At 35.3% G+C, this 25,069-nt stretch overlaps 1 protein-coding gene across 4 annotated transcripts in view; it reads left to right on the forward strand.

Annotated features, from left to right (window-relative positions):
* EXOC2 (exocyst complex component 2) overlaps positions 1–25,069 on the forward strand; it is a 274,269-nt gene that overhangs the window by 135,324 nt on the left and 113,876 nt on the right. For all 4 annotated transcript variants that reach the window (XR_011470289.1, XM_070405830.1, XM_070405831.1 and 1 more), the window contains exons 7-11: positions 3,474–3,554; positions 13,051–13,196; positions 13,332–13,413; positions 14,170–14,272; positions 19,438–19,556. Coding sequence is in view for 3 of the 4 variants with exons in the window: in XM_070405830.1 (XP_070261931.1) it covers positions 3,474–3,554; positions 13,051–13,196; positions 13,332–13,413; positions 14,170–14,272; positions 19,438–19,556 (531 nt within the window). In the remaining variant the exon portion in view is untranslated. The remainder of the gene's footprint in view (positions 1–3,473; positions 3,555–13,050; positions 13,197–13,331; positions 13,414–14,169; positions 14,273–19,437; positions 19,557–25,069) is intronic.

The raw sequence follows: 25,069 nt of genomic DNA on the forward strand, positions 1-25,069 counted from the left end.
AAAGACTAAAATATTTACTCTCTGGTTCTTTGTAGAAATAGTTTGTCAATCTCGGACCTAGTTTTAATATTTTCATGTCACACAGGCTAGTAGTAACATAGTAGTTAGATTATATACGCCACAGTGTACCTGACACTGAACCCTTAGAGATGTTGCCATACACACATGCCATTTCTTAGTGTCTCATTTAATATCTAGTGGCCAGGTGCACAAAATTCATGCACATTAAAAGGGAATTAATTAGAGGAAATATTTGAATATTGCTATTTTCCCTTTCTCTATAATAGAAGTGTCAGAGATGAAAGAAAATTAGTAAAATGTATATGAAAATAATATATAAATCCTATATAATAAAAGAAAAACATGCAAATTAACCATCCCTCTGCTATGCTCAAGCCACGCCCACAAGCCACGCCCACTAGCCAATCAGGAGCGAGTATGCAAATTAACCCAACTAAGATGGCAGTGTCCACGGAGCTGGAGCAAGCAGGAGGCTTGGGTTGCCCCCGGCAATGGAGGAAGCCAAGCTTCCTGCCCCCCCGTCCGACCCTCGGCTCTGCTCAAGGCTACAAAGTTTCAATTATAGAAGATAAGTAAATCCCAGATAACTGCTTCCAGTGGCGCTGAAAAAAAGAAAAGAAAAAAAGGAGAGGCTGGGAGCTTGGGTCACTGGGGGGCATGGCCAGCCTGAAAACGGCTCTCAGCCCCTCACCCAGGCTGTCCAGGCACCCCAGCAGGACCCCCGCCCTGATCCGAGACACCCTTCATGGCAAACCAACCGGCCCCCACCCGTGCACCAGGCCTCTATCCTATATAATAAAAGGGTAATATGCAAATTGACCCTAACAGCAGAAAGACTGGGAATGACTGGTCACTATGACACACACTGACCACCAGGGGGCAGACACTCAATGCAGGAATTGCCCCCTGGTGGTCAGTGCACTCCCACAGAGGGAGCTCTGCCCAGCCACAAGCCAGGCTGAAGGCTGTCAGCACAGCGGTGGTGGCGGGAGCCTCTCTCGCCTCCTCAGCAGCGCTAAAGATGTCTGACTGCAGCTTAGGCCTGCTCTCTGCTGGCAAGTGGACATCCCCCGAGGGCTTCCGGGCTGCCAGAGGGATGTCTGACTGCCAGCTTAGGCCCGATGCCCCGTGGAGCGGGCCTAAGCCAGCAGGTAGACATCCCCCGAGGGGTGCCAGACTGCGAGAGGGCACAGGCCGGGCTGAGGGACCCCCCCCCCCCCCCAAGTGCACAAATTTTTGTGCCCCAGGCCTCTATCTGATGTCTACAATTTACTAGAAAGTTAAAATAATTTTAGTGAATCAATTGGCAGTCTTTCTATAACTCTGATTTTTCTTTGAATAGAACTTTTATATACATACTTTTTTTTGTTTCTCAAATATAAATTTATGGCATTCAATTGCTTCAAGTTTCAATAGATTAGTAACAAAAGAAACCTCTGATCATTTAGCAAGTTGCTTATTGAGTTATACTATTTAAAAATGTTTTTAGAGAAAATTAAAGGTCAAATGAACCAAACATTGGGGTTTTTGGTTTAATTTTCTGGAAAATAGGATAGCCTTTATCAGGTCCCTGTGTCTCTCCGTCCTCATGCTTGGCTGACAGCTTGACAGTGGCTCTGCAGTGGTGGACTTGGTTGTCAGGAAGCTGCTTTGTCAGCAGAGAGGACCTGTATGCTGAGCTGGGAGGTGGGGGGAAGCTAGGCTCACCTTGTCTTGACCTGCAGATCAGTGATGAGTTTTGTTAGCAACAGAAAATGTGGCTGAATGATTTCCTTTAATGCTAATTTTGATGTAGAAAGTAGCATTTGAAGCAGGGCTATTATAAGGTGTCATGTCTCATTGCTGTGGACAAACCCCATGCAGTGCCTACTGAGTGAAATGCAAGAAGTGCCAACTGGATGGTCAGAAAATTATAGCAACATTTAAATAAACAGTGTGAGCAGATTTGCTTGTATCGAACATGGAAGTATTTCTAGTTTAACTCTATAATATTTGGACATTTTTATCTCTTTAAGGGTTTAAAAGAAATACACTTTTTTTTTTTTTTTTTTTGCTTAGACAGACTTTTTCTTCCCAGAATTCTGCCACCCATGACTGGCAGGGTTGAAGCAGAACCAGTAAGTTCCTTTAGGAAAGAGTTGGAGAATAGCTGACATAAGAGTGATGTTAAGTTCAGTGTATTTATTGGCTGTGAAGTCTGTGGAGTTACACATCTTGCATTTGAGTTTTTGCTAGAGTAAATTATGCGAAAGAATAAAATTTTAGGTGTTTTAGCAGCTATTATTTTTGAGAGAGGTCATTTTATTTGCAACTGAATTCAATTCGCAACTGACATATTATTTTCATTTTAAGGATGTGAAAATAGAGACTTAGATAGTTGATGCTGTTTAGATAGGTGAATTTTTTTGTTCTGGGATCAGACTTCTTAAGTTCAAATTTTGGGATTGGCTTTGAGACTTTGGCCAAGTTATTTATTTTCACTGAGCCATCTGTGAAATAGAAGTAATAGTACAACATGCATCATTGGCCTCTTACGAGAGCAGTATGCATTAGAAATACCATAGGGCTTAACTTATGGTCATGGTTCAATTAATGTTTATTATTTTTATTATGTCACAATTTTGAATTTGAGATTATATTTGGTCATTTTGTTTTGAAAATTTCCTAAGTGCTTCACCTAAGCTTGATTTGCTCTGTTTGAAACCTCCCCTTTTCAATAGGCTAAACAGTTTTAAAATATAAGTGATTTCCTGATAATCTTTATAAGAATTCTGTATACATGTATGAATATTGGCGAAAAACTCCAGTGTAATTTCTACATCCACAAATTGATGTTTTGGTAGATGTCACTAGATATTTCTTTGGAACTTCCAGTGAAATAATTATAGTATGAATATTATATGAATAATATGTATTTTACCATATTATGTCCCAAGACTGAAATTAAATATTTTTAGCGTGATATAATTCAAATAGTAATATTTCTAATTGCAGGGATTTTTTGCATTTTATTTATGAGAAATCATAATTTGAAAGCAAGCCAATATACTTCTAAGTACATAAAATTTGCCATAAAAGAGATCACTATAAAAATAGCATGCAGATGATGAACTGAGAAATACGTTTAACTTTCCTATGACCAAACATCAAAGATATTATTTACTTAAGTCTTACTTTTCTTTTGTAATTAAACTCTTGTTACCACTCAACATTCAGGATCACATGATTTTGTGTATAATGTACTATTTTAATAGCATGAAATTATGAATAATTTAGACTCTCGTCTCTTAGTTACTCTGCTGAGTTTATGCAGAGTTTTTGCACATTTGTGCTTCTTTCCATCAGTGAAAATAGTATGACCATTTTGAAAAGCTGTTTATAAATGTCATTTCAATGTAATGTATTCCCATCCATTTAAATAGCCTAAATTTTAACTAGACATTTTGTTGTAGCCATCCATCAAAAACTAGAAGCGGATGGAACGGAAAAAGTAGAAGGATCCATGACGCAAAAACTGGAGAATGTTCTAAACAGTAAGTTTTGTTCTACTACCCAAAACTATTTATGGACTTTATAACAAGCTTTAATATAGTTCTTGGATTTGGTTTCACAGAACAAGGCAATAAGTTGCATTTTAGTACTTATTTCTAAATAATCATGATTTAATGAACATAAAGGGGAATAAAAACATTGAAAATGAATATCCTGCGTGGGTTTTTTTGCATTTTACTTATGAGAAATTACAATTTGAAAACAAGCCAATATACTTCTTAATAAGTAAAATTTGCCAACATAAAAGAGATGACTATAAAAATAGCATCTTGAATTAAAGACAGAAAAGCACTGACTCAATAGCCAGGATTCTTATTGATCAAAAACCTGAAAAAGCATCTTCAAGTATCTACCATTGTTAATGCAAATAATACCAGCTACTAGAATAATAGATGCTATATGTCATTTATTTATACCTGACCTTTTTCCACAACAAATTTAAGGCAACTGCATAATTAAGAGTGTTTCTAACTCTGAGACATTTTGTAAAAATTGTAAGCCAGGAGAAATTGACACATGCGGAATTTGGAGATCTATCCACCTCCCTTTATGTCTTTTTTCTGATATACTAGCTCCCAGGTACTTACAATACTGGTTTGGAAGAAACTCATCAGATGAATCAATTCCTGTTTTAATATTGGTGACTTAAAAATAAATTATACTCTTTCATGCATATGGTAAACATTTGACAAGGAGCAGTAATGTCCAAAGGAATCTCCTTGTTTGTTGAAATAAGTATAGCCTATGATTTTCCCATAATAGGGTTAAGAGTAACTAAAGAAATTAAGAACCATCTCATCAAATTTTTAGTGATCCTATGAATGCAGAACTATGATATCAAGTTAGTTTTTGCACTTGTAGTTTAATTTATTTCCATGAGCACAGTTTACTGAGATTTTTTTGTAAATATCTGTTCATAAATCTATGGATCTCTGATAAGAAAGTATTTTCTTCCTTCTAGACATAGAAATGTGTCATTCCTAATTTGACATAGGCTTTCATTGGTAGTAGAATTTGAGTACTTAGATTTCCTCCTATATTTATGAGTTTAATGGGGCTTTAAATATTTTTCCCTCTGGTTGTTGTTATTATTATTTTGCCTTGAGATTTTGCCTTGTTTTTGTCTGGGAACCATGTCACCAACTTGGCTGAAATGAATATATTCTGAATTTAATCCAAATAAACATTCACTAGAGCTATTTCTATATTAGCATAGTTAGACATATTAAGGTCATGGAAGAACGTTGTTTTCACTATAGAAATTGTCAATGAACCATGGTATCTGTAAAGAAAGTGAGATTTATTTCATTAGCTTTTCGAAGGTGATTTGTAGGGACAAGCTGACATAGTAAGTATATCATTGTTATCAGTAAAAGAAAATAGACACTTATAAGATTTTGAAAAAATTAAGATCCGTTTTAAGTGTTAGGTTTAGCATAGTGTGTTAGCATATATTTTTTTTTTCTTTTAAGTAGTTTAGGAAATTCTCCCTTCGGACTTGTGTAAAATTTGTAAGGGAAATCATTTTACTTCTATTCCTTTATAACCACAAACCTTTTTTAGAAATGTGTCATACTAACTTTCTACTGAAATTTGTTCTTTTTGAATGAAGTTCTGCTCAGCATAAATGGTTACTTCTTTATGAGACTCTCTTTCAAGACTTTCTGGTATAATTTTTTTCTTAAAGTATATTCTTTATAATAGTACCGTTTTTCCAGAATCATTTTTATCAACTTGATGTTGATGTTTACTATCTTCTGATATAGTTTTGCTAATTCAATTTAACCAACTTTTATTTAAGACTGGTTGTGTAGACATAACCCTGCTCAGTCCAGTGTGGGTTGCACAGCTGAAAGAGGCATGGCTCCAGCCTTGCAAACATGTTCTCCATCTAGAGAGGTATGCCATAGTTACCCAAGACTTCAAAAGCTATGCAACTGGGGGATCAAAAGAACAATTGTAGAACTACTACAGAAAATTTAGTTTCTTTTCTTTGGAAAGGAAGGAAGGATTGATGAGTATGACCGTAGTGTAGTTTACTTAGATTATTATTAATGCTTTAATTTTGTGTATAATCATATATTAATCAATATGCATTTTTCTTGAGTTATTTTAAATGAAAGTTTTTAAAATTTGGGCAACTTTTCTCGCTATAAATTAATTTTTAATGTATAATGTTAACTATAAGAAACTTAGTCCATTTTATTAAGAATTTACCAGTGCTGAAGCCTTTCATTGAAATTCTTTTATTTTCACTAACATGTGTTTCACAGATTTGCCTTTAACTTAAAAATTTTCTCTTGATTTCAAGCAAGTGATGAAGTGATGACTATTATTTATATCAAATTTGCATATCCAGTTCTATTTTTTTTTTTTTTTTTTTTTACCTATTCCAAGAGTATAGAATAGGACTGTCCTATAGAACTTCTGTAAAGATGGAAATGTAGCTGTTGAGGATTTAAAATGTAGCTAGTATTACTGAGGAGTTGAAGTTTTAATTTTTTAAAAAAATATATTTTATTGATTTTTTTACAGAGAGGAAGGGAGAGGGATAGAGAGTTAGAAACATCGATGAGAGAGAATCATCCACCAGCTGCCTCCTGCACATCTCCTACTGGGGGTGCGCCCGCAACCAACGTTACATGCCCTTGACCGGAATCGAACCTGGGACCTTTCAGTCCGCAGGTCAACGCTTTATCCACTGAGCCAGACCGGTTTTGGCTGAAGTTTTAATTTTTACTTAACTTTAATTAATTTAAATTGGAATAGCCCCATGTGCCTACTAGCTAGCTTATTGGACAATGGGAGTATAGACAATGTCATATAAGTATTTGTAGTAGAAGCTATGGTAGTAATAGCTAAAACATTTGCAGTGTTTGGAAACATTCTATGTATATTTAGTCCTCATAATAACTCTGAGGTTTGTACTATTATCTCCCTTTTAGTGATGAAAAAAAACTGAAACCCAGAAAGATCAAATGAGTTACCTAATGTCATATAAGTAGTAAGTGGTAGAGTTGAGATTTATGTCTAGAAATCTGGCTCCAAATTTATACTTTAAACTACTGATTGACCTTGCTGTGCATGGTTTTGATACGCATGAATTGCTTGAATTTCAGTTACCACAGTCCAATTAAATACACCTGTTCCCCCAAAACACAGTTCAAATTTCAGTTACCACAATATATTTGCTATAATTGCATAAAGTACAAACTCAGTTGCTAGCTCTTCAAATGTGCAAGTGATCAGTGACCAATTTGTCCCTTCCAAGTCCATCGGTGACTGGTCACTGTACATGTGTTGTCAGTTCACATACAGATAGCAAAGTGGGCAGTTGTGTGGCCTCCTTGACTCCCAGAGATAAACTCACATTTTACTGAAATGGATATTAAAAGAGGGGGTTGGCTCACAAAGATGATGATGTTTCACAGGAAGCAATGCCTAAGGAACACTCAGAGATAATCTATGGCATTGAAAGTACAAAGGATAAACTTAGAAAGGAGTATGACAGTTTGTCAGTGCATAGAAAAGGTGCTTGATACATGCAAATTTTACGATAAAAAACGAGATGAGAAAGGCAGCATTCAGTTTCAGCTGCACAGTCATTTGTGCGGGACTGCACACCATACAGAGTAAGGCTTCTACTGGCCAGTACCATCTCTCTAAGTAGAAAGAGTATTGAGCACTGATTCAGAGGCAGATTTTTAGTCCTTTCTCTATAAGCATTTATTGAGCACCTGTTAGTTCTATCCCAAGAATATGAAGACTAAACTTAGGCTTTACTTCTCAGACTGTATAGTCTAGTGGAAAATACAGTCAAAAATCAGTTGAATAGATTGTGGTGCGATCATCCTCTGCTGGTGGTAATCCTGGGGTACATCTGGAGTCTTCACAAGGGAGATCTAATTGAAAAGTGGAGTGGGGAGAATATCAGGGGAGGGTCACATGAGTTTTAAAAAAGGATTTGGAAGTAGCCAGGCCAGAAGAGGTTGGTGGGTGGGCAGCTAAGTGGATGCAGGTTGTCTCAGGCAGAGCAAACAGTGTGACGAAGGCACCGGTTTCAAAAAGGAGATGGACTGCATTCCTAGACCCAGGAACCAGCATGGCTGGTGTGCAGAAGTGAGAGGTGAGGGTGCCAGATGGAAGAGTGTCTGCTCATGAGAAGCTTTCTACAGGGTTTGGGATTTGTCTTTATCCTGAACACTGAGCTATTGAAGGATTTTCAGTAAGGGAATGCTGTTAGAACTTTTCAAAGAACATAGTGCCCTTTGTATAGACAAAGGATTAGAAGGGAGCTAGACTAAGAGAAGCCCAGGTAGTAGGTACAGTTGTAAGAGTGAAGTGCTGAGGATTCTTAATTAAGGCAGAGGTGATGAAGGTAGAGTGAATGGCAGGTGGGAGATGTTAACGATAGGAGAAAGGCAGCATTCAGTCACTGTTTGAGGTGAAAAGAAGAAAAAGGAAGTAGTCAGTGATGAAATTCTGATATTTGGCCACAAATGGAGGAAGAAGGAGCAGGTTTGGGGCATGAGGAGAAAAGTAGAGAGGAAAAAATTCAGTTTGATTTATAACATGTTGAGTTTAAGACTCCTGAGGGTTGTACCCAATAATATCTTTTTCTCTCTCAGTACCTCCTAGCTATGTCACAATGAGCAAGTTGAAGAACCTCTCGGTGTTTTCAGTTGCCTGCACTATAAAATAGTGATAAATATAGTGCTTATCTTACAGGGACATGAGTAAATTTAAATGTATTGCAATTAATATATGTTTTCAGAATAAGAATTTAGAATAATTAATATAAACTTTTAAGACAAGCACCTAGCATAGAGTAAGTGCTAGATATTACATGTGTAGTATATGTTTATCCACCCACAAAGGCTTCTCCAAACTCCCTTTAGGTTATAAAGGACCCATAGATGCTAAAGTGTTTTTTTCTCCCTCCATGAGATCTTCATTTTTTTCCATTCCACTTCCTTAGCTCTTCCCAAAGACAGTTAAACTAAGGGGGTAAGAGTTGATTGTCCATCCAGTAATCTTTTCTCCACTGTCCTCTATGATGAAGCCTGACCAACCATCTGCCTAGACTCAGGGTCCTATTCCTGTGCTCCAAGCCCCCTAAAACTGATGTGCTTCTGATATTGTCCTTCTCAGCTCTGCTGTCAGGGTTCATTCAAAGGGAAATCTTCAGGGAACAAGTTGGTCCCATAGGGTGTCACAAGAAATGCTCTCATAGTTTCCCTTTAAATCAGTGAGGGCTGAATGATTGAACTATCTCCCCCAGGAAAACAGGTATTCATCTTTGGAATTGCTCAGAATAAAGGACTTCTTTGTGATGGGCGAATTCATAAAAAAAATTATTGTATGTGTAGTTAAAATATGTGTAAAAGTTAGTTTTACACTAACACGTAACATAAGATATAGATTTGGGACTCAGCAGTGTAGAGATGGTAGTTCAATGAACAGGACTGAATAATTTCATCCTAAGTACTATGTGTAAAATTAATAGAAGAAAGCTAAGGACTTGAAACACTGAGGAATATCAGAGTAAAGTTTGTGAATAAGGAACTGATTTTTACTTGTTATAATGGTAATTGTTTAACAACTGGCATGCCAAAAAGGAAAAAGAAAACTAACCCTAATATTAGCATTTCCAATGTGCAAATTTTCCCATCATGTTTGATTTCAAGCTACCAACGTGACATTACTGAGTGGGAGTTGAAAAGAGATGGGTAGTATGAGCCAACGTCCCCTCTTTAAGATTCCATTCTGTGTACTTCATGTGGTGCTATATAATTCCAGTATCCGAAATGGCTCTGTAAACAAGCATTAACCATTGGCAATGATACTATTCATGTAATATCATTATGTTATACATGACAGCCTGTCTTACCATTTTTTGCTGTCTGTTTACAGAAACTGAGACACATACAATAAATATGTTGTTATGTCTCATTGTGGTCTTTGTTTTAGTATGAATTTAAGTCTACATTTTTAAGTTACCTTAAATTACCAGATACTTTAATGTTTCCTAATCTCATTTAACTTGCCTAATCCTGGTATATATTGCGTGTGTGTGTGTGTGTGTGTGTGTGTGTGTGTTTGTGTGTTTTGTGGGTAGGGCACTTTTTGCATCCTCCCCACAATCCCCTCAACTCACATCAAGCAGAGACCACAGGTTAAAAATCACTTCTGTGATATACTGTCTCAGGTGTCAGTGCCATGAAAAGGACCAATAAGTCACTTCAAAATAAGAGAAAGCATGTTTGCTTTAAACAGACATGCTTGAAATTATAGGACAGCATTAGAATTACATGACTAGTTTTTCTATATGATAGTAGTTCCTGGCACAAAGAAAATTTTTTTTTTTTCATTGTTAAAGATATAGATGAATGGGAAGGAATGAGTTTGATTGGTTAGCGTGAAGTGCTGCAGTGACTTTTCTTCCCATCTTTTCCCCCAGCTTTATTGAACTGCAATTGACATGTAATATTGTATACAACATGCTGATTTGCTACACTTTTATATTGCAGTATGATTACTGCCTTAGCTTTAGCTAGCACCTCCATCATGTCACAGAATTCTGTTTCTTTTTTTTTTTTTTTTGTGGTGACAACATTTGAGATTTACTCATAGCAACTTTCAAGTATATAATACAATATTATTAACTAGATCCCCAGAACGTATTCATTTTCTTACTGGAAGTTTGTACTTTGATCAACATTTCTCCATTTCCCCTGCCCCCTAACCCTCCGCCCCTGGTAACCACCATTCTCCTCTCTGTTTCTATGAGCTCACCTATTTTAGAGTCTATTTTTAAGTTATACCATGAAGTATTTGTCTTTCTCTATATCTGACTTATTTAGTTCACTCTCATAATGTCTTGAAAGTCCATCCATGTTGTCCCATCTTACATTGAAGAAAATTTTATTGTTCAGTCAGCCCACTATAATGGTGGCAGCCACAGTGTTATTATAGCAGCATTGCTGTTAGTTCTCGGGGTACATTCGTAACTGAGACAATGACAGCCACTCTCCAGGTAGCTTATGTTGAGAAAGGACCAATTTCCAGGTCTAGACTTGCCCAGGGCTGGTAGAATTAGATTTGTTCTATGGTTACACCCTGGATGTTCAAACCCCTGCCAGGTGCCTTAAAAGTTGGATGTATAGGTGAGGGTGTGTAGGATTGCTACCCCGGGGGATTGTTCTAAGATGACTGACTAATTGGCTTATTTGTGGTGTCATTTTCGTGTGGACACTGCTGAGTTTAGTAGTTTCATTTTCTTTATTTTAAAAAAATGTTAATGTATTGAGGTAACATCGCTATATATAAAAGGCTAGTATGCAGAGTGTCCCCTCGAGAGTTCAACCATGAGACCAGAGTTCAATCGCTCGCTGTGATGTGTGCTAACCAGCAGGGGGCAGTGTGGAACATAGTGGGCGACTAGTGGCGCCTGCGGAGGGCTGAGGGAAGGAGGAGGCAGGGAGGCAGGGAGGCAGGGAACCTGATTGGCCCCGATCGCCAGCCAGGCTTAGGGACCTTATCCATGCATAAATTCCAGGCACTAGGCCTCTAGTTGATTAATAACATTATGTAAATTTCAGGTGTACAACTTTATAATGCAACATTGTGTGTTTCCCATCCAGTTTCATTTTCTTAGTGGCTCTAGAGAACGAGACATAAAATGAATTTTGTGAACTGCTGGTAATTTTTATCAGCTTGCACAAATCTCGGTTTCACTGCTCTCATTTATTTTATTACTAGATATGATTGTCCAGTTATCAAAGAATTATGAACTCCCAATATTTTATTGTGAGTGCAGTAAAATTCATAACAGAATAAAAATTCATGGATGGAAATTATCTATAAATTAAGATTATAATTCACAATTTCTTTGAGTGCATAAATTAAAATTCTTCATATATATATATATATATATATATACACATTTCTGTATAGAAATTATAATTTACAATTTCTGCCTACAAATTTTTCTCTATAAAATGTTTATATTTTATTTAATTATTAGTGGATTTTCTACCTGCACTTGTTTTTCATGCTTTTTAGAGGAGTTAAAATTGTTAGTTTGTATCTTTTAATATCTTTAAAATAAGATGAGAAAAATCTAATTTTGAACTCTCATACTTTTTGCTGTAAATTTCTTCATTGTATATTAAAAAAGTGCTTAGGGATTTAGTATCCACAGCTCACATATAGGTAATCAACCTTTTAAAACTATTTAATCTCTTTCATATATTCATTTAGCCTCAATTCATGAAGTTAATATTTTTATATGATAAATAATAATTTTCATTGAAGGAAAAAGTTTTAACTCTAATCAGATTTGGAATGTTCTTTTAGCCACCAGCATGTGGTTTGGTGGCAAGAAGAGAGTATGTTTTTCTCATCGTGTAGCAGAAATTTAGTATTGGACATTAAATAGAATGTGATGAAAGCAGCTATTTTGACAAAACAAAGTTTTTATATTAGGCTTTTATAATTTCAACAGAATTTAAACAATATTTAGATAAAACAATTATGTTACAAAGATGACTAACAGGATCAGCCCACCCACAGTGTGGAGTGGAGAATGTGGCATGCAAGCCACCCAGTGAGGCTGAGGTAATTTTTTCATCTTGCTTAAAGTATAGTCACTAGACCAGATAATGTAGAAACTTTTTATGTGCAATGATCAAACAGCTGAAAACACTTTATTCTTTTTCTCCCCTTGTGGCTAATTAAAAATAATTCATAAGTTGAAAAAGCTTAACTATTTTTGAACACAGTAAATTTCACTTTAGATAAAGCAACTCTTTCATTACAGTGATTCATATAGTTTGAGGTCTTTTAGGTTAGTTTGTGTATAATATAAGAATTAGCTGATTTAAGAAATATTGATTAATGATATGTTAAAATTTGTCATTTTAATGTTTATGTAATTTTTTGTGCCTGCTATACAAAGAGGTAATTTTAGCAAGAAATAGGATTGGTTCTGATATATTTCCTTTGAACACTTTTCTGTAAAATACTTTTCTTGTTTTGTGTATTACCACATATGTAGATATTGATTCCATGGAACTTAACTAGTGTATGTGAGTGTGCACATGTATATATGTGTGTGTTTTAACCTATTGTCTGAATTAATGAAGTATCCAACTGGCCTATAATTGCTATAAAATTTACAAGAGTGACTAAAATAAAATGTAGGTTCACATTGAAGAATTTATGTGAGCCTGGTAAATATGCTTATTTTTAATTGGATACCATTGTTAACATAAGAAAAGACTTAGTAGGCAAAATGGAAATTGTATTTTAGCAAACCATGAAAGATCTCCCTTATAGCTAATGTTTGAAAAAAAGTCTATTGAGTTTTAGTGTAAAGCTTCAATAACTATCTGACATTTTATTTCATTTGTCCAGTTATACTTTTCTAAATAAAATCAATTTTTATCTAAGTTTGAATTTTTTCTTTTAAAATAGGAGCAAGTAATACTGCAGATACATTATTTCAAGAAGTATTAGGTCGAAAGGACAAGGCAGATTCCACTAGAAATGCACTCAATGTCCTCCAGCGATTTAAATTTCTTTTCAACCTTCCTCTAAATATTGAAAGGAATATTCAAAAGGTAGAGTATGTATTTATATACTGATGGTTATAGATATCATAAATTTTAAAGTGTTGTTAAGATGTTTTTTATCTTAACCATATGTCTTCATTGTACTTTGCTGACAGTCTCCAAAATATTTTTTTTATTTTAAAGGGTGATTATGATGTGGTTATTAATGACTATGAAAAGGCCAAGTCACTCTTTGGAAAAACAGAGGTGCAAGTTTTCAAGAAATGTAAGGCTTGTTATTGCTTTTAGATCTTCTCCTTTCCTTTCACAGAAAGAATGTGGGATGTATTCTGCAAAGAATGTTACATCCTTTTTAGTTTTTATTGATATGGTGATCTTTTTAAATGTAAAACTATTACCTCAAAAATAACATATGGCTTTTCTTACTAAGATGTAGTGAAAATGAGCAACCACAGCTATAGGATTGGTTAGACTTAGATGTTCTTTGCTACTTATTGACCATCATTATATTATTATTTTTCATTGGAAAGAGTCAATTATAGATATTTTTTAGAAATGGAAACCTACATTTTAATCTTCCCTCTTCAGAAAGAGCGATGTATTTCTGAATTCTAACCCTACATTAAAGTAAACAAAACAACTTTTGAAATGATCTCTAATGCCAGGTACAGAAAATAAAACAATAAGAAAAGCCTAAAATACCCTATGGCAATGCTTTATCAACTAGGAGAAATATCACAGGGCTTTATTAACTTTGTAAATTCCAACTCCATAAAGACTCAGAAAACTTGATTTTATTTTTCTTATAGTTAATTTATATTAACTTAAGTGCACAGACAAATGCACACACCGCTGTAACCCACACCCCAGATAGAATGTTCTCATCTCTCCAGAATGTTCCCTTGAGCCTCTTCTCAATTCACCATTATAACCCTCAAGGCAGCCACTGTTCTACTGTCTGTAATGTGATCTTAAGTTTCCATCCTGTAAATCTTGTATATTTGTACCTTTTTAAAAATAGATTATGCTGAAGTAGAAACACGGATTGAAGCCTTAAGAGAATTACTTCTGGACAAATTGCTTGAGACACCATCGACCTTACATGACCAGAAACGTTATATAAGGTAAAATTTTTGCAAGGATTTTCACAAGTCACATATATCTGTATAGTACTGGATATGTCATCTAACTCTTAAAGCTAATTTGGGGAAAATTAGGAGATTGATGAAATAATCAAAGGGAAAACACTTAGAAGTACCTACTGCAGAACACTAAAACTCTTTTGTATACTAATATATTTGCAAGTGCTCACTCTTTAAGGGCAAGAAAATTCTTCCTATGTATTTGGGGAAAGAAAAAGTAGCCTCATTGCTTAGTCACCTCTTCCTCCTGCTCAACAAGGGCTTACCTAATCTAGCAGAATTGTTGCACCAGGTGGGCACCCACAGGCCACAGGCAGGAAGAGCTCCCTGTATTAGGAAATTCTCCATACTACAAGAGTGGGCCATAGTTCAGCAGTAAAGAAAATTCTGAAAGTTTTTAGTGTTGAAAAGAAAGTCTGGAACTTAAAAAAAAAAGTAGCAGTAATATTGAAAATGATGGACATCACAGGGTATGACAAGAAGGCCATAGAAAGAAGCAGTGTAGCTTAATGGGAACTAGCTGTTCACTTTGGGTAACTTTAGTTTTCTTTATCATGGACATGTTAACACATCTTTGAAATGGACATGTTAACACAATCTATGTCTTAGTTGCAAAGATAATCAAGAATACATTTAAGAATTTAATATAGCACCAGGCACATAATACGTAGTCAATAAATTGTGTGTGTGTGTTTGTATGTCATATATATATATATACATATAGTGTTTATATCAGGATTTGAGCATATAAATTTAATCTGTTATATCCATAATTTAAAACTATAACTTTATTTTCTGCTGTCATATTTTGAATGTGACCTTTGTTCTCAGAATAAGCTATTATTTTTCAAACCAAATACCCTCTCTGTCAGTGAAGTTTATTGAATATTAGGTAGTTATAAAGTGATTATAGACTACATATTTTTATGCATTTGGCTGTTGTTAGTATGTGACCATTGAAAATAATTCCCAGGTCTGGAAAGATGGTCTGGTCTGAAAGCTGCTGCTTTGTTTTCACTTGTGGAGGTACAAGGGTCCACATGCAGTCCTCCTTGTTTCTAGTGATGCAGGAGCACAGTAGGAGTATGAGCCATTGTCATAGTCAGCATTGGTGTTGCCCAACAGGAAAGGGAAAGGAGACTTTTTGGAGTAGAGAATACTAAAATTGATTGCTGCCACTACCCCTCATCTGCAGTGTGCCCAGGCACCATGCTAGATGCGCTGTTTATCATTTCTAATCCTCCCAGCCACCACATTGGGGCATGTGTATTATACCTGGTATACTGGTTAGGAGACTGAGCTTCAGATAGTTTTTTTAATCTTCACCCGAGGATATGTCTGTTTTGTTTTGTTTTGTTTTGTTTTTAATTGATTCTAGAGGGAGGAAGAGAGGGAGAGAGGAGAGGGAAAGGGGGGCGGGGAGCGAGAGAGAGAAACATTGATGTGAGAGAAACATCGATTAGTTGCCTCCCATATGCTTCCAACTGAGGATGGAACCCACAACCTAGATATGTTCCCTGACCAGGAATCAAACCCAAAGCCTTTTGGTGTATGGGACAACACTCCAACCGAGCCACCCAGCCAGGGCACCTCAGATTTTATTGCTTTTTCAGCACACATGGCTCGTACTAGGACTCCTATATGTCTGCTTTCAGAGCCTATCTTTGCTTTTCTCTAGGCTATCTTCATAAGAAATAATGTATTTGGAAATTTTTTGGCTTGTAGAAATAAACTACACATCAGTTATCTAGGTACTTTTTTTTTTTTAAAAAAACACATATAAAGAAACAGAGTTGTAGGAATGTTAATTGTCTTGTCCAGGATACAGTTGATTAGTGTTTTGTCTGTGTTCTCTAATTATGCTTTGTATTTATTTTATTGTTGACATTTATTCTATTAAATTTGCTGATAGTGATGTGTTAAACGTATTGAGTATGATTTCTTTATCTAGTGAATTACTATATATAGATAACTAACAGTTCTTATGACTGGTTAACCTATTGGATAGCATTTAAAAGATGGTAGATATTTTTTAAAAAGATTCTTTTAAATGGTCTATCTAAATGCTTTCAATCTGTTACTTTAAAGGATAAAGAACAAGAATGTCAATAACAATGTCCAGTAGTTTGTTTATTTTTTAATCACTATTTTGTTTTTGATGTTTTGAGAAGACATTGAGCATAGAACTGCTATTATTCTTTTTAATAATAACAAGATTCAGGTCAGATTTCTGTTGGACTTTGGAATCTATGATGACAGGTACTATGAGTACCTCATGGGGTAGAGACAGCTTTATCATCAACAAAAATACATCTCTATTGGCTTTAATAATTGAAGTTATGCATGATATGGGTGAAAATCAGATTATTACTGTATTGTCTTTTGTTTTCTATTTTATCTAATTAAAATAGATTTTTACTCATTATTTTTACTCTTCTTATTCTGTCTTGATCTTCATTTTTTTAGCAAGAAGGAAAGTTGCATATACTTTTTCCCATGTCAGTATGAACCTATCCCTGGTAATTGTTAAAAATTATGTCAGAATGGGGTTAAAAACGTCTTAATTTTTAAAATATTGAGTTTATGCTCATATCATTAACATATTTTAACTTTTTTTTCCTTTAAAAATGTCTTTTACAAAGTGTCCTTTAATACACAGCTTTAAAAGAAATGGCAATAAACTGTCATTTTCTAAACAAATATTTTGAAATGAAAGTAGTACTTATTTTTAATCTACTTATTACTAAAAGAAAAGAAGAAACTTACTGGATTACATCATTTAACCAAGGAAAAAGCCTAGCACAGGTTGTAATTTTAAACTAAAACACTAGAATTCCTAAGAGAACATGTTTTTCTTTATAAAACTTTTAATGTAATACCCATTAATAAGACAATAGAAAGAGGATTGTCATTAAATTTTGCAAGGACCTAGTGACTATATTAAAGAGACTTACAATTTTAAAAGTTACTCAACAAAAAAATGCTTATTGATTTTTCTCGCTCAAGAAAGATTCTTGTAATGGATCATCTGTGTTCCTATTTAGAAGTTTAAAAATTAAAGGGTTATGGTTAAAAAGAAGGAATTCTTACCATTTGCAACAGCATGGTTGGAACTGGAGAGCATTATGCTAAGCGAAATAAGCCAGTCAGAGAAAGATAAATATCACATGATCTCACTCATTTGTGGAATATAATGAACAACATAAACTGATGAACAAAAACAGATCCAGAGACAGAGAAGCATCGATCAGACTGTCAAACCTCAGAGGGAAGGTAGGGGCGGGTGGGGGTAAGGGGGAGAGATCAACCAAAGGACTTATATGCATGCATTTAAGCATAACCAATGGACACAGACACTAGGGGAGCACGAGCGGGAGGTGGGGGGCAATAGGGGGATAAGGACACATATGTAATACCTTAATAAAGAAATAAAGAAATAAAATTTTAAAAAATTAAAGGGAAGCAACTATTTTCTAAAAGGATATTCCTATACTAGTATTTTATAGCTAATACAAATCTGAGGTTGTTATATGAGTGAAAGTGTCAGGAGAAAGTGTTGCAGAAGTTTTTGGAGGCGAAATAAACCTATCTAAGGAGAATGCGAATTTGTCAGACAAAGTCTTCCTAGCAAGAAAGAATAAAATCACATATTTTTTTCAGAAATGACACAACATACTATTTATCATATTTATATTCTAGTCAATAAAAGAGGAAAGCCTTATGAGAAAAGAATCTGATTGGGTTTTGAAATCTTTGAAATGAATTATTTAGGCCAAGCTAAATGTAATTTGCTAGATTGTGGTTTTTCTTCTAGTAATGCTGTTAACTGATTTGTCACTTTCTCCTACAGACCCACCTTTGTAGACTGTAAATAGAGTCAGGGAGAAGGAGAATGGCCAACTCTCAGGGCTGTCTCTCGGGCAGCCCACTGTAGTGTGAGCCATGCTGTCTAAGGGGCTCCTTAGCAGGACAAATAAATGCCCAGCTCTTCTCAGAAACCAGGCTGTCTCCATTAGCCTGGAAGGTCAGGGTGAGGGCGGAGAGGTCCTAAATGTGATGTCAGATTTCATCTCAACATTTATTCATTGCTGACTTACTATAAAAAGTTTTTCCTTTAATTAGCTACTAATTGAGATGTCTGTGAGTAAGGAAATACCGTCCTGGAAATGGGAGAGAGGCATCAGATGATCTCTGAGTTATTAAGATTTGGCTAGAGGTCACAGCTTGTAACCATTAATTAAAATTTGTCATTGAACAAAAATCTTTAACCTTAAGACAACAGATAGCTTATGGTCTAAGAGTAATTTTAAGACAATAAATTCAGCTTATGGGATTGATTTAATTTGATTTAACTTGTTATATTTATTTTGTGAGGGCAGAGTGCCAAATCTTGAATGATATTTAGCAGATTTTTTTCAACTTAAATGTATTTCAGTTGTCCATCTGGACTTAGATATTTTAGGTACAAAGACTTTAAATATTTTAAGAACTACATTAAATCTATGAAAAATTCCCATCTATGCTATCTAGAGAAATATTTTCTGAGTCATGATTAGGATTTAGACTTTAGAGGTAAGTGCTTGTTGTCACCAAATCTCTTCATATAATAAAATGGCTTTAAGTTTCAGTTGACCCTTGTTAAGACTGTCTAGAAAACAGTGTCATTGTGCCATCTAGTGGCTATGTTTCAGGCCAGAAAGGAATAAAAACCAACTGAAATCGAAAAAATATTCCCCGGGTTTCCTCTGCTGGCTCCCACCTGTGCTTATATAATGACAAAACTAAATAGCAGCACTCTGGGAAGTCAGTGTAAATACATATAAAGGTAAGTTCTCCCTAAGTATATTGGATCATCGTAAATGGTCTCTGTCATGTTTATTTCTTTTTATAAAGTCCTAGTCTTATAAAATATAGCTTTATTGTTTGTTAACTTCATGAAAAGAAATTTGGATGTATTTCATATTAGAGACTAATTTTAGAGAACTAAATATTAGAGACTAATACTGACAACTGCTTTACTAATTGATAAAATTTTAGGTTTTCTTAAAAAATGTGATGATTTTGAAATATGCTAGCTTTCCTTTTATCCTTTTTTATGGCTTGTGTAGAGGAAGACTACTTGGTCAGCCTTGACCTTGCTTTTTCAGGTACCTGTCTGACCTTCATGCACCGGGTGACCCTGCTTGGCAGTGTATCGGAGCTCAGCACAGATGGATCCTTCAGCTCATGCACAGCTGCAAAGAGGGCTACATACAAGACCTGAAAGGCAAGGCCACTCTCTTCCAGTGCATATACCACTTCATACTTTCACTTTAACACTTAATGATTAAAGGAAAAGAATGATTAGTTATTTTTCTTGATATGTGTATCTGTGGTTTTTGTTTGTTTATTTTTTTACCCCTGCTTAGCTTTATACCCGAGTAACAGAACAGAAAATTCTTTAACTTTATGCCTATTGTTATGGTTGACTGGCAGTATTGACAAAGATTTGGTTTAGGGGGACCGTTAAACTTTTGTAAGAAGCAACATGATGTACGAAATGATATTAGCCCTTGATGAAAGCTATTAAGTCCACTTGTTATTTTTTCCAAATATATGTTAAATCCTGCTATATACCAGCCTCTATGCTAATATAGTATAAAACAGACATGGTCCCTGGAAGAAAGCATGTAATTAACCAAATACAAATGTTTGCCAAGTGATACAAAGAAAACATAATGGTACTATGAGGGAAGGGAACTGAGGAGAATGCTTTAGATGGCTGGTTTGGGAGGGTGTCTTAGAAAATGCTCCATGTTAGCTAAGAGCTGGAAGGATTTGAAGTAGCCTGTTGGGCCCACTCCAGCCTGAAAAAAGGACCAACCTTTGCAGAGACTCTGAGGTAAGTTTGAAGGAAGAAGTCACAGCTGCATTCACAGCATTGAATGTCCTGAATGCTATGTGCCAGCCACTGTTGGGTGCTAAGGACACAGCAGTCTGTACAACAGACAAGAGCTTGGCTCACATGAGACTTCCAAAATAGCAAGGGAGAGGAACAGGGAAAGTGACTAGTAGAAGGCAGTGTGCTACTTTCTAAGCCTGGGAAGTTCCAAGTGCTGTAGTAGCACTTAGGAACAGCATTTGACCAGAATCTATTCTGTTAGGCAAGACTCTATACCAGGAATGGGGAATGTCCACAAAATCATTTGATCTGGCCCTACATTAGGGGTGAGTTAATTAAGTGTTTGATCAAATATAGCAGGCTAATGTTTTTTTTTTGTGTTTTTTTTAAAATATATTTTATTGATTTTTTTACAGAGAAGAAGGGAGAGGGATAGAGAGTTAGAAACATCGATGAGAGAGAAACATCGATCAGCTGCCTCCTGCACACCCGCTACTGGGGATGTGCCCGCAACCCAGGTACATGCCCTTGACCGGAATCGAACCCGGGACCCTTCAGTCCGCAGGCCGACGCTCTATCCACTGAGCCAAACCGGTTAGGGCAACAGGCTAATGTTTAAGTTGATAATTTTGTATGGCCCTGGAATGATGATGTTATAAATATCTAAATGGCCGTTGGCAGAAAAAAGGTATCCCATCCTTGCCTTGACTGCCCATCAGAATCCCCTTGGTGTTTTTACAAACTATCAATTTTTGTCCTCCACCCCATTTCTACCAATTATAGTAGAACCTCTAGTAGTGGAGTTCAGGCATCAGTCTTTTATAAAGCTTCCAGATGATCCAGGTACAGCCAGGCTTGATAATTAGAACACCAGGGACTGGAAATACAGTAGTGAGCAAGACTGACATGACCTCTGACCTCTTGGACCTTGTAGTCTAGTGGGAAAGACATATCTTTTAAAAAATCATGTATTTATTACATAAATATAATTTTGAAAAGTGTTATAAAGTGGGGAGTACAGAATTCTACTCCAGTCTAGTAAGGGGGAGATCGAAGGAAGTTTTCTCAAGGAGGTGATATTTCCATTGAACCCAAATGACAAATAGAAATTATCCAGATAAAGAGGCATGGAGAAGTAGGTTTCAATAAATGACACCTCATTCCCCACTGCACTAAATACAGTGATGATATTCTTCAGATTACAAGCAAGTTACATGATCTGATAAAGGATTTTCCTGCTTATGCCTGTAAGAAACCATCTGTATAATTTGGTTATGAAAATATTTGAATTTCTGGGATGGGTGTATATTATGAGGGCAACATAGAGACTATTTCAGATTGGAAATTATATGTACTTTATTGTCATATCTGAAATACCTGATAACCAATGTTACACTGCCAAAGAAGATAAATGGAGAGTGACTTTTACCTGATGATTCCTTCCATCATCTTAATGTTATGTTTTACTACATGTATTTATCCAGAAATGCTTAAAATCCGTATTTCTGGGGAAAAAATGGCAGAGTCCTACTTTTCAATTTCATTCTGACCAAGCTTGTTGTAAAATTTGCTCATCACTTGTGAAATAATTAAAATAATGTAAAATAAATTGGACCTATTTGTTAGTGACAAGCTTTACCTAGTTATTTTCATAAGTTGGTCTTTTGATGAGGACGTAAAAAATAAACAATCAGCCCGTTAAACTTACTCTACAAGTTTCATGATAAGACAATGTAAACCTTCTAAATTTGTTAGTCAGATGTTGACATTCAGAAGAACATGTTTATCTGTACCCTCTTTTGTTGTCAGCAAACATTACCAATATAAACAACATGGCTAACCCTAATACATAGGAGCTTTGTTAATTGGAAGATTGGTGTACTCTTTTGAGCTTACATCAGAAGGGGTTTTATTATTTGATTTTGGAGAATTCCAAACATACTTAAAAGCAGAAAGGGTAATATAATAACCTCCTATGTTTCAACAATGATCAACTCATAGCCAATCTTATCTATACCCTTATTTGTTTTTATCCCTTCCATCATTCTGAATTGTTTTTGAAGCAGGTCACATTATTTCATCCATAATTATTTCAGTAAGTAATTTTGAAAAACTAACCAAAACACCATTATCATTATCTAAAATATTATCAACAAAAACAGATCCAGAGAGAGAGAACCATTGATCAGACTGTCAAACCTCAGAGGGAAGGTAGGGGAGGGTTGGGGAGAGATCAACCAAAGGACTTGTATACATTCATATAATCATAACCAATGGACACAGACACCAGTGGGGTGAGGGCATGAGTGGGAGATTGGGGGGGCAAAGGAGGAATAAGGACACATATGTAATACCTTAATCAATAAAGAAAAAAAATCAATTGAGTTCTTTATATTATCAAATATTCAGTTAATTTTCAAATTCTGAAGCAGTTTAGTATCTTCCGGACTTAAATACATTAATACCATGGCTTTTTAACTGATAGTGCAAAGGCAAATGACATAAAATCTGGCATAGATGTAGACAGAACATGTGTTTCCTAGAATGGAAGAATTAGCCATCTGTAAAACATGTCCACTTTGACCACTTTGCACTTAGATACTTTTCTGATTGTCTTCATTAATGCATATATGTCATTGGTTACTTGCTAGCTATTCAATAAACACTTATCTACATTTATACAGATGATGTAGTTACACTATGTAGTATAGGTATATGTGTAGAGGTATATGCAAATATAAAATATTTGCCTTAATGTTAAGTTTGCTGGGAATAAACACAGTTTTTCTTTTATATAATCTACAACCAGTTGTTCATGATGGACTCTTAATTGGTATTTATGAGTGTCCTAATTGTATATAATAAAAATGTAAGGTAATATGGGGGAAAGGCTCCTAAATATAATTTGGACTTTCTGTTGGACATCCTGTCATAATTATTACCTTTTAAATGTGGAAGAAACCTTGGAAATTATTCCCAACAGGTGTTCATTAGATGACTTTAGATCTATTTTTCATGTGAGGAAAGTATCTCAGAGAAGCCAGGTAACAACCCAGCTTCTTCATGTCCTGAGAAGCGACAGAAGTAGTGACTGGCTCAGATTTCTCCCCATCCTACCAGAGTGCACTCAGTGAGGGTAGGACAGCAAGTTCCACAAGACCTCTCTATATTCTATTGTTGGAGAAAATATTTCCATCAAACAGGATTTCTGAATTTGATGAAGACGATGGTGACCAAGCCTACATTTCATCTAGCACTTCAGTGTTTTTATTCAGCTATTCTCAGGAACCAAAAGTCCTTGTATTATAATGTGTGATTGGACTGTTAACGTTGGAGAAGAGAAATAGCTGTAATTTTCTAAGTGAATCCACTGGCAGAACAATGGTTAGGAATTGAGACTCGTGTGAGATCAATACAAACTTAAACAGGTGGACTGTAAATATTTCATCAGGAAAAGGGTTCTTTTTGTCTTTTTAGGTAAAGCTGATCTTTAAGTGTACATTTAATTAACATAAATGTTTTTTTGAGACTTGAAGTCTTTGTTGGTTTTGGGTGAAAATGTTAATTGAATTTAATCTTGTGGTCTTCAGAGAAAATTTCATGAGCAAAGATGGTGATAGATTTTCATAGACAACAGTCTTACATAAAAAAGCTACCTTTTCCAGGGAAGATTCTTTTATAGGAAGCATTTGTTAGCTGAGATAGGTCATAAGGTTGATATTCTTATGAACACCGAATTAGGTCTTTTTCTGGATTCCAGTTTTTATAGCAATAATGTATACTGAACTAAGAGGATGGCATCTTCCATATTAAAAACATTAGGACACAAGAACAGGGGATTACCATTGCACCTTCAACTCACTGTGCCATTTATCCCCAAGTACTCCTCACTCCTCTTCTGTGGCCTACCTTTCTGTAGCCCAAATGCGATCTTTTGCTTTTTCTAAAGGGAGACAAAGATAGGAAATAGAAATTGACATTTTAAACACTCATTTTGAAAGCTTAAATAGTAATAGAAGAGTTTGATTTTTTTCCAGCCTGAACCAGGTAACCATTTGCTTCTCTTCCTCTATATTCAGACCAATCCTGTGTCCTGAATTTGTTGCACATGGAAAACTTTTACCACCTTATAAAAGTGTCATTTGTCCCTTAAAATTCCTGTGAAATAGATAAAAAATTAGACTAAGTCTTCAAGTTTCTTGCCAGGAAAGCCTTTGGTTAACCCCCTACTGACATTCCCAAATAGGACTTTTACAGGTAGACTTCAAAGGTGTTTTTTTTCTTTGTTCTGAAAATGAGTTTAACTCTTAAAAATATATGTTGGTTATGTGTAATAATTGGAGGGAAAAGGTTTCAGCCTGCTCTCAGAGTAATTATTTCCTTCTTTTAGATATGTACTTAATTAGGACTTTCCATAGGACATAGTAGGATGGTGTGCGTTGGTGGACTTTAGAGTATGAGAAATAACTCATGTAAGCAAGAGATTCTTTTAAAATAGTCACACAATAGAAGGAAATGCATTTACATGTGGCTCAGGTTTTCTTTGAAAATTTACATACACTATGTCACACCTGAAAGATTTCTTCTAAATTATCCCAGTATTGATTTATTGTAGAAGAAAAATAATGAGAGGTTGGGCTAAATGCCTACTCTTCTAATTATTTCAAACATTGAGTAGATTATTAGATTAATTACTTGCTGTAATAAAAATTTTTGTTTACCCAGTGACCTAAAAACATAAAAACGCTATGTATATTTTCAACTCAAAAGCTCATAAAATGCATTCATAAATTATATTTTACAATTTACGTATAATTTTGTGAATTTACACAGTACAACCACACTGCAATTTTTCTTGATATTTCTTGACCTTTAGGTACATAATTTATAGTTTGTTT

This window comes from Myotis yumanensis, unplaced genomic scaffold, assembly GCF_028538775.1.
Source record: "Myotis yumanensis isolate MYYU_CA2020_CCGP unplaced genomic scaffold, mMyoYum1.0.hap1 SCAF_2, whole genome shotgun sequence".
Lineage (NCBI taxonomy): Eukaryota > Metazoa > Chordata > Mammalia > Chiroptera > Vespertilionidae > Myotis > Myotis yumanensis.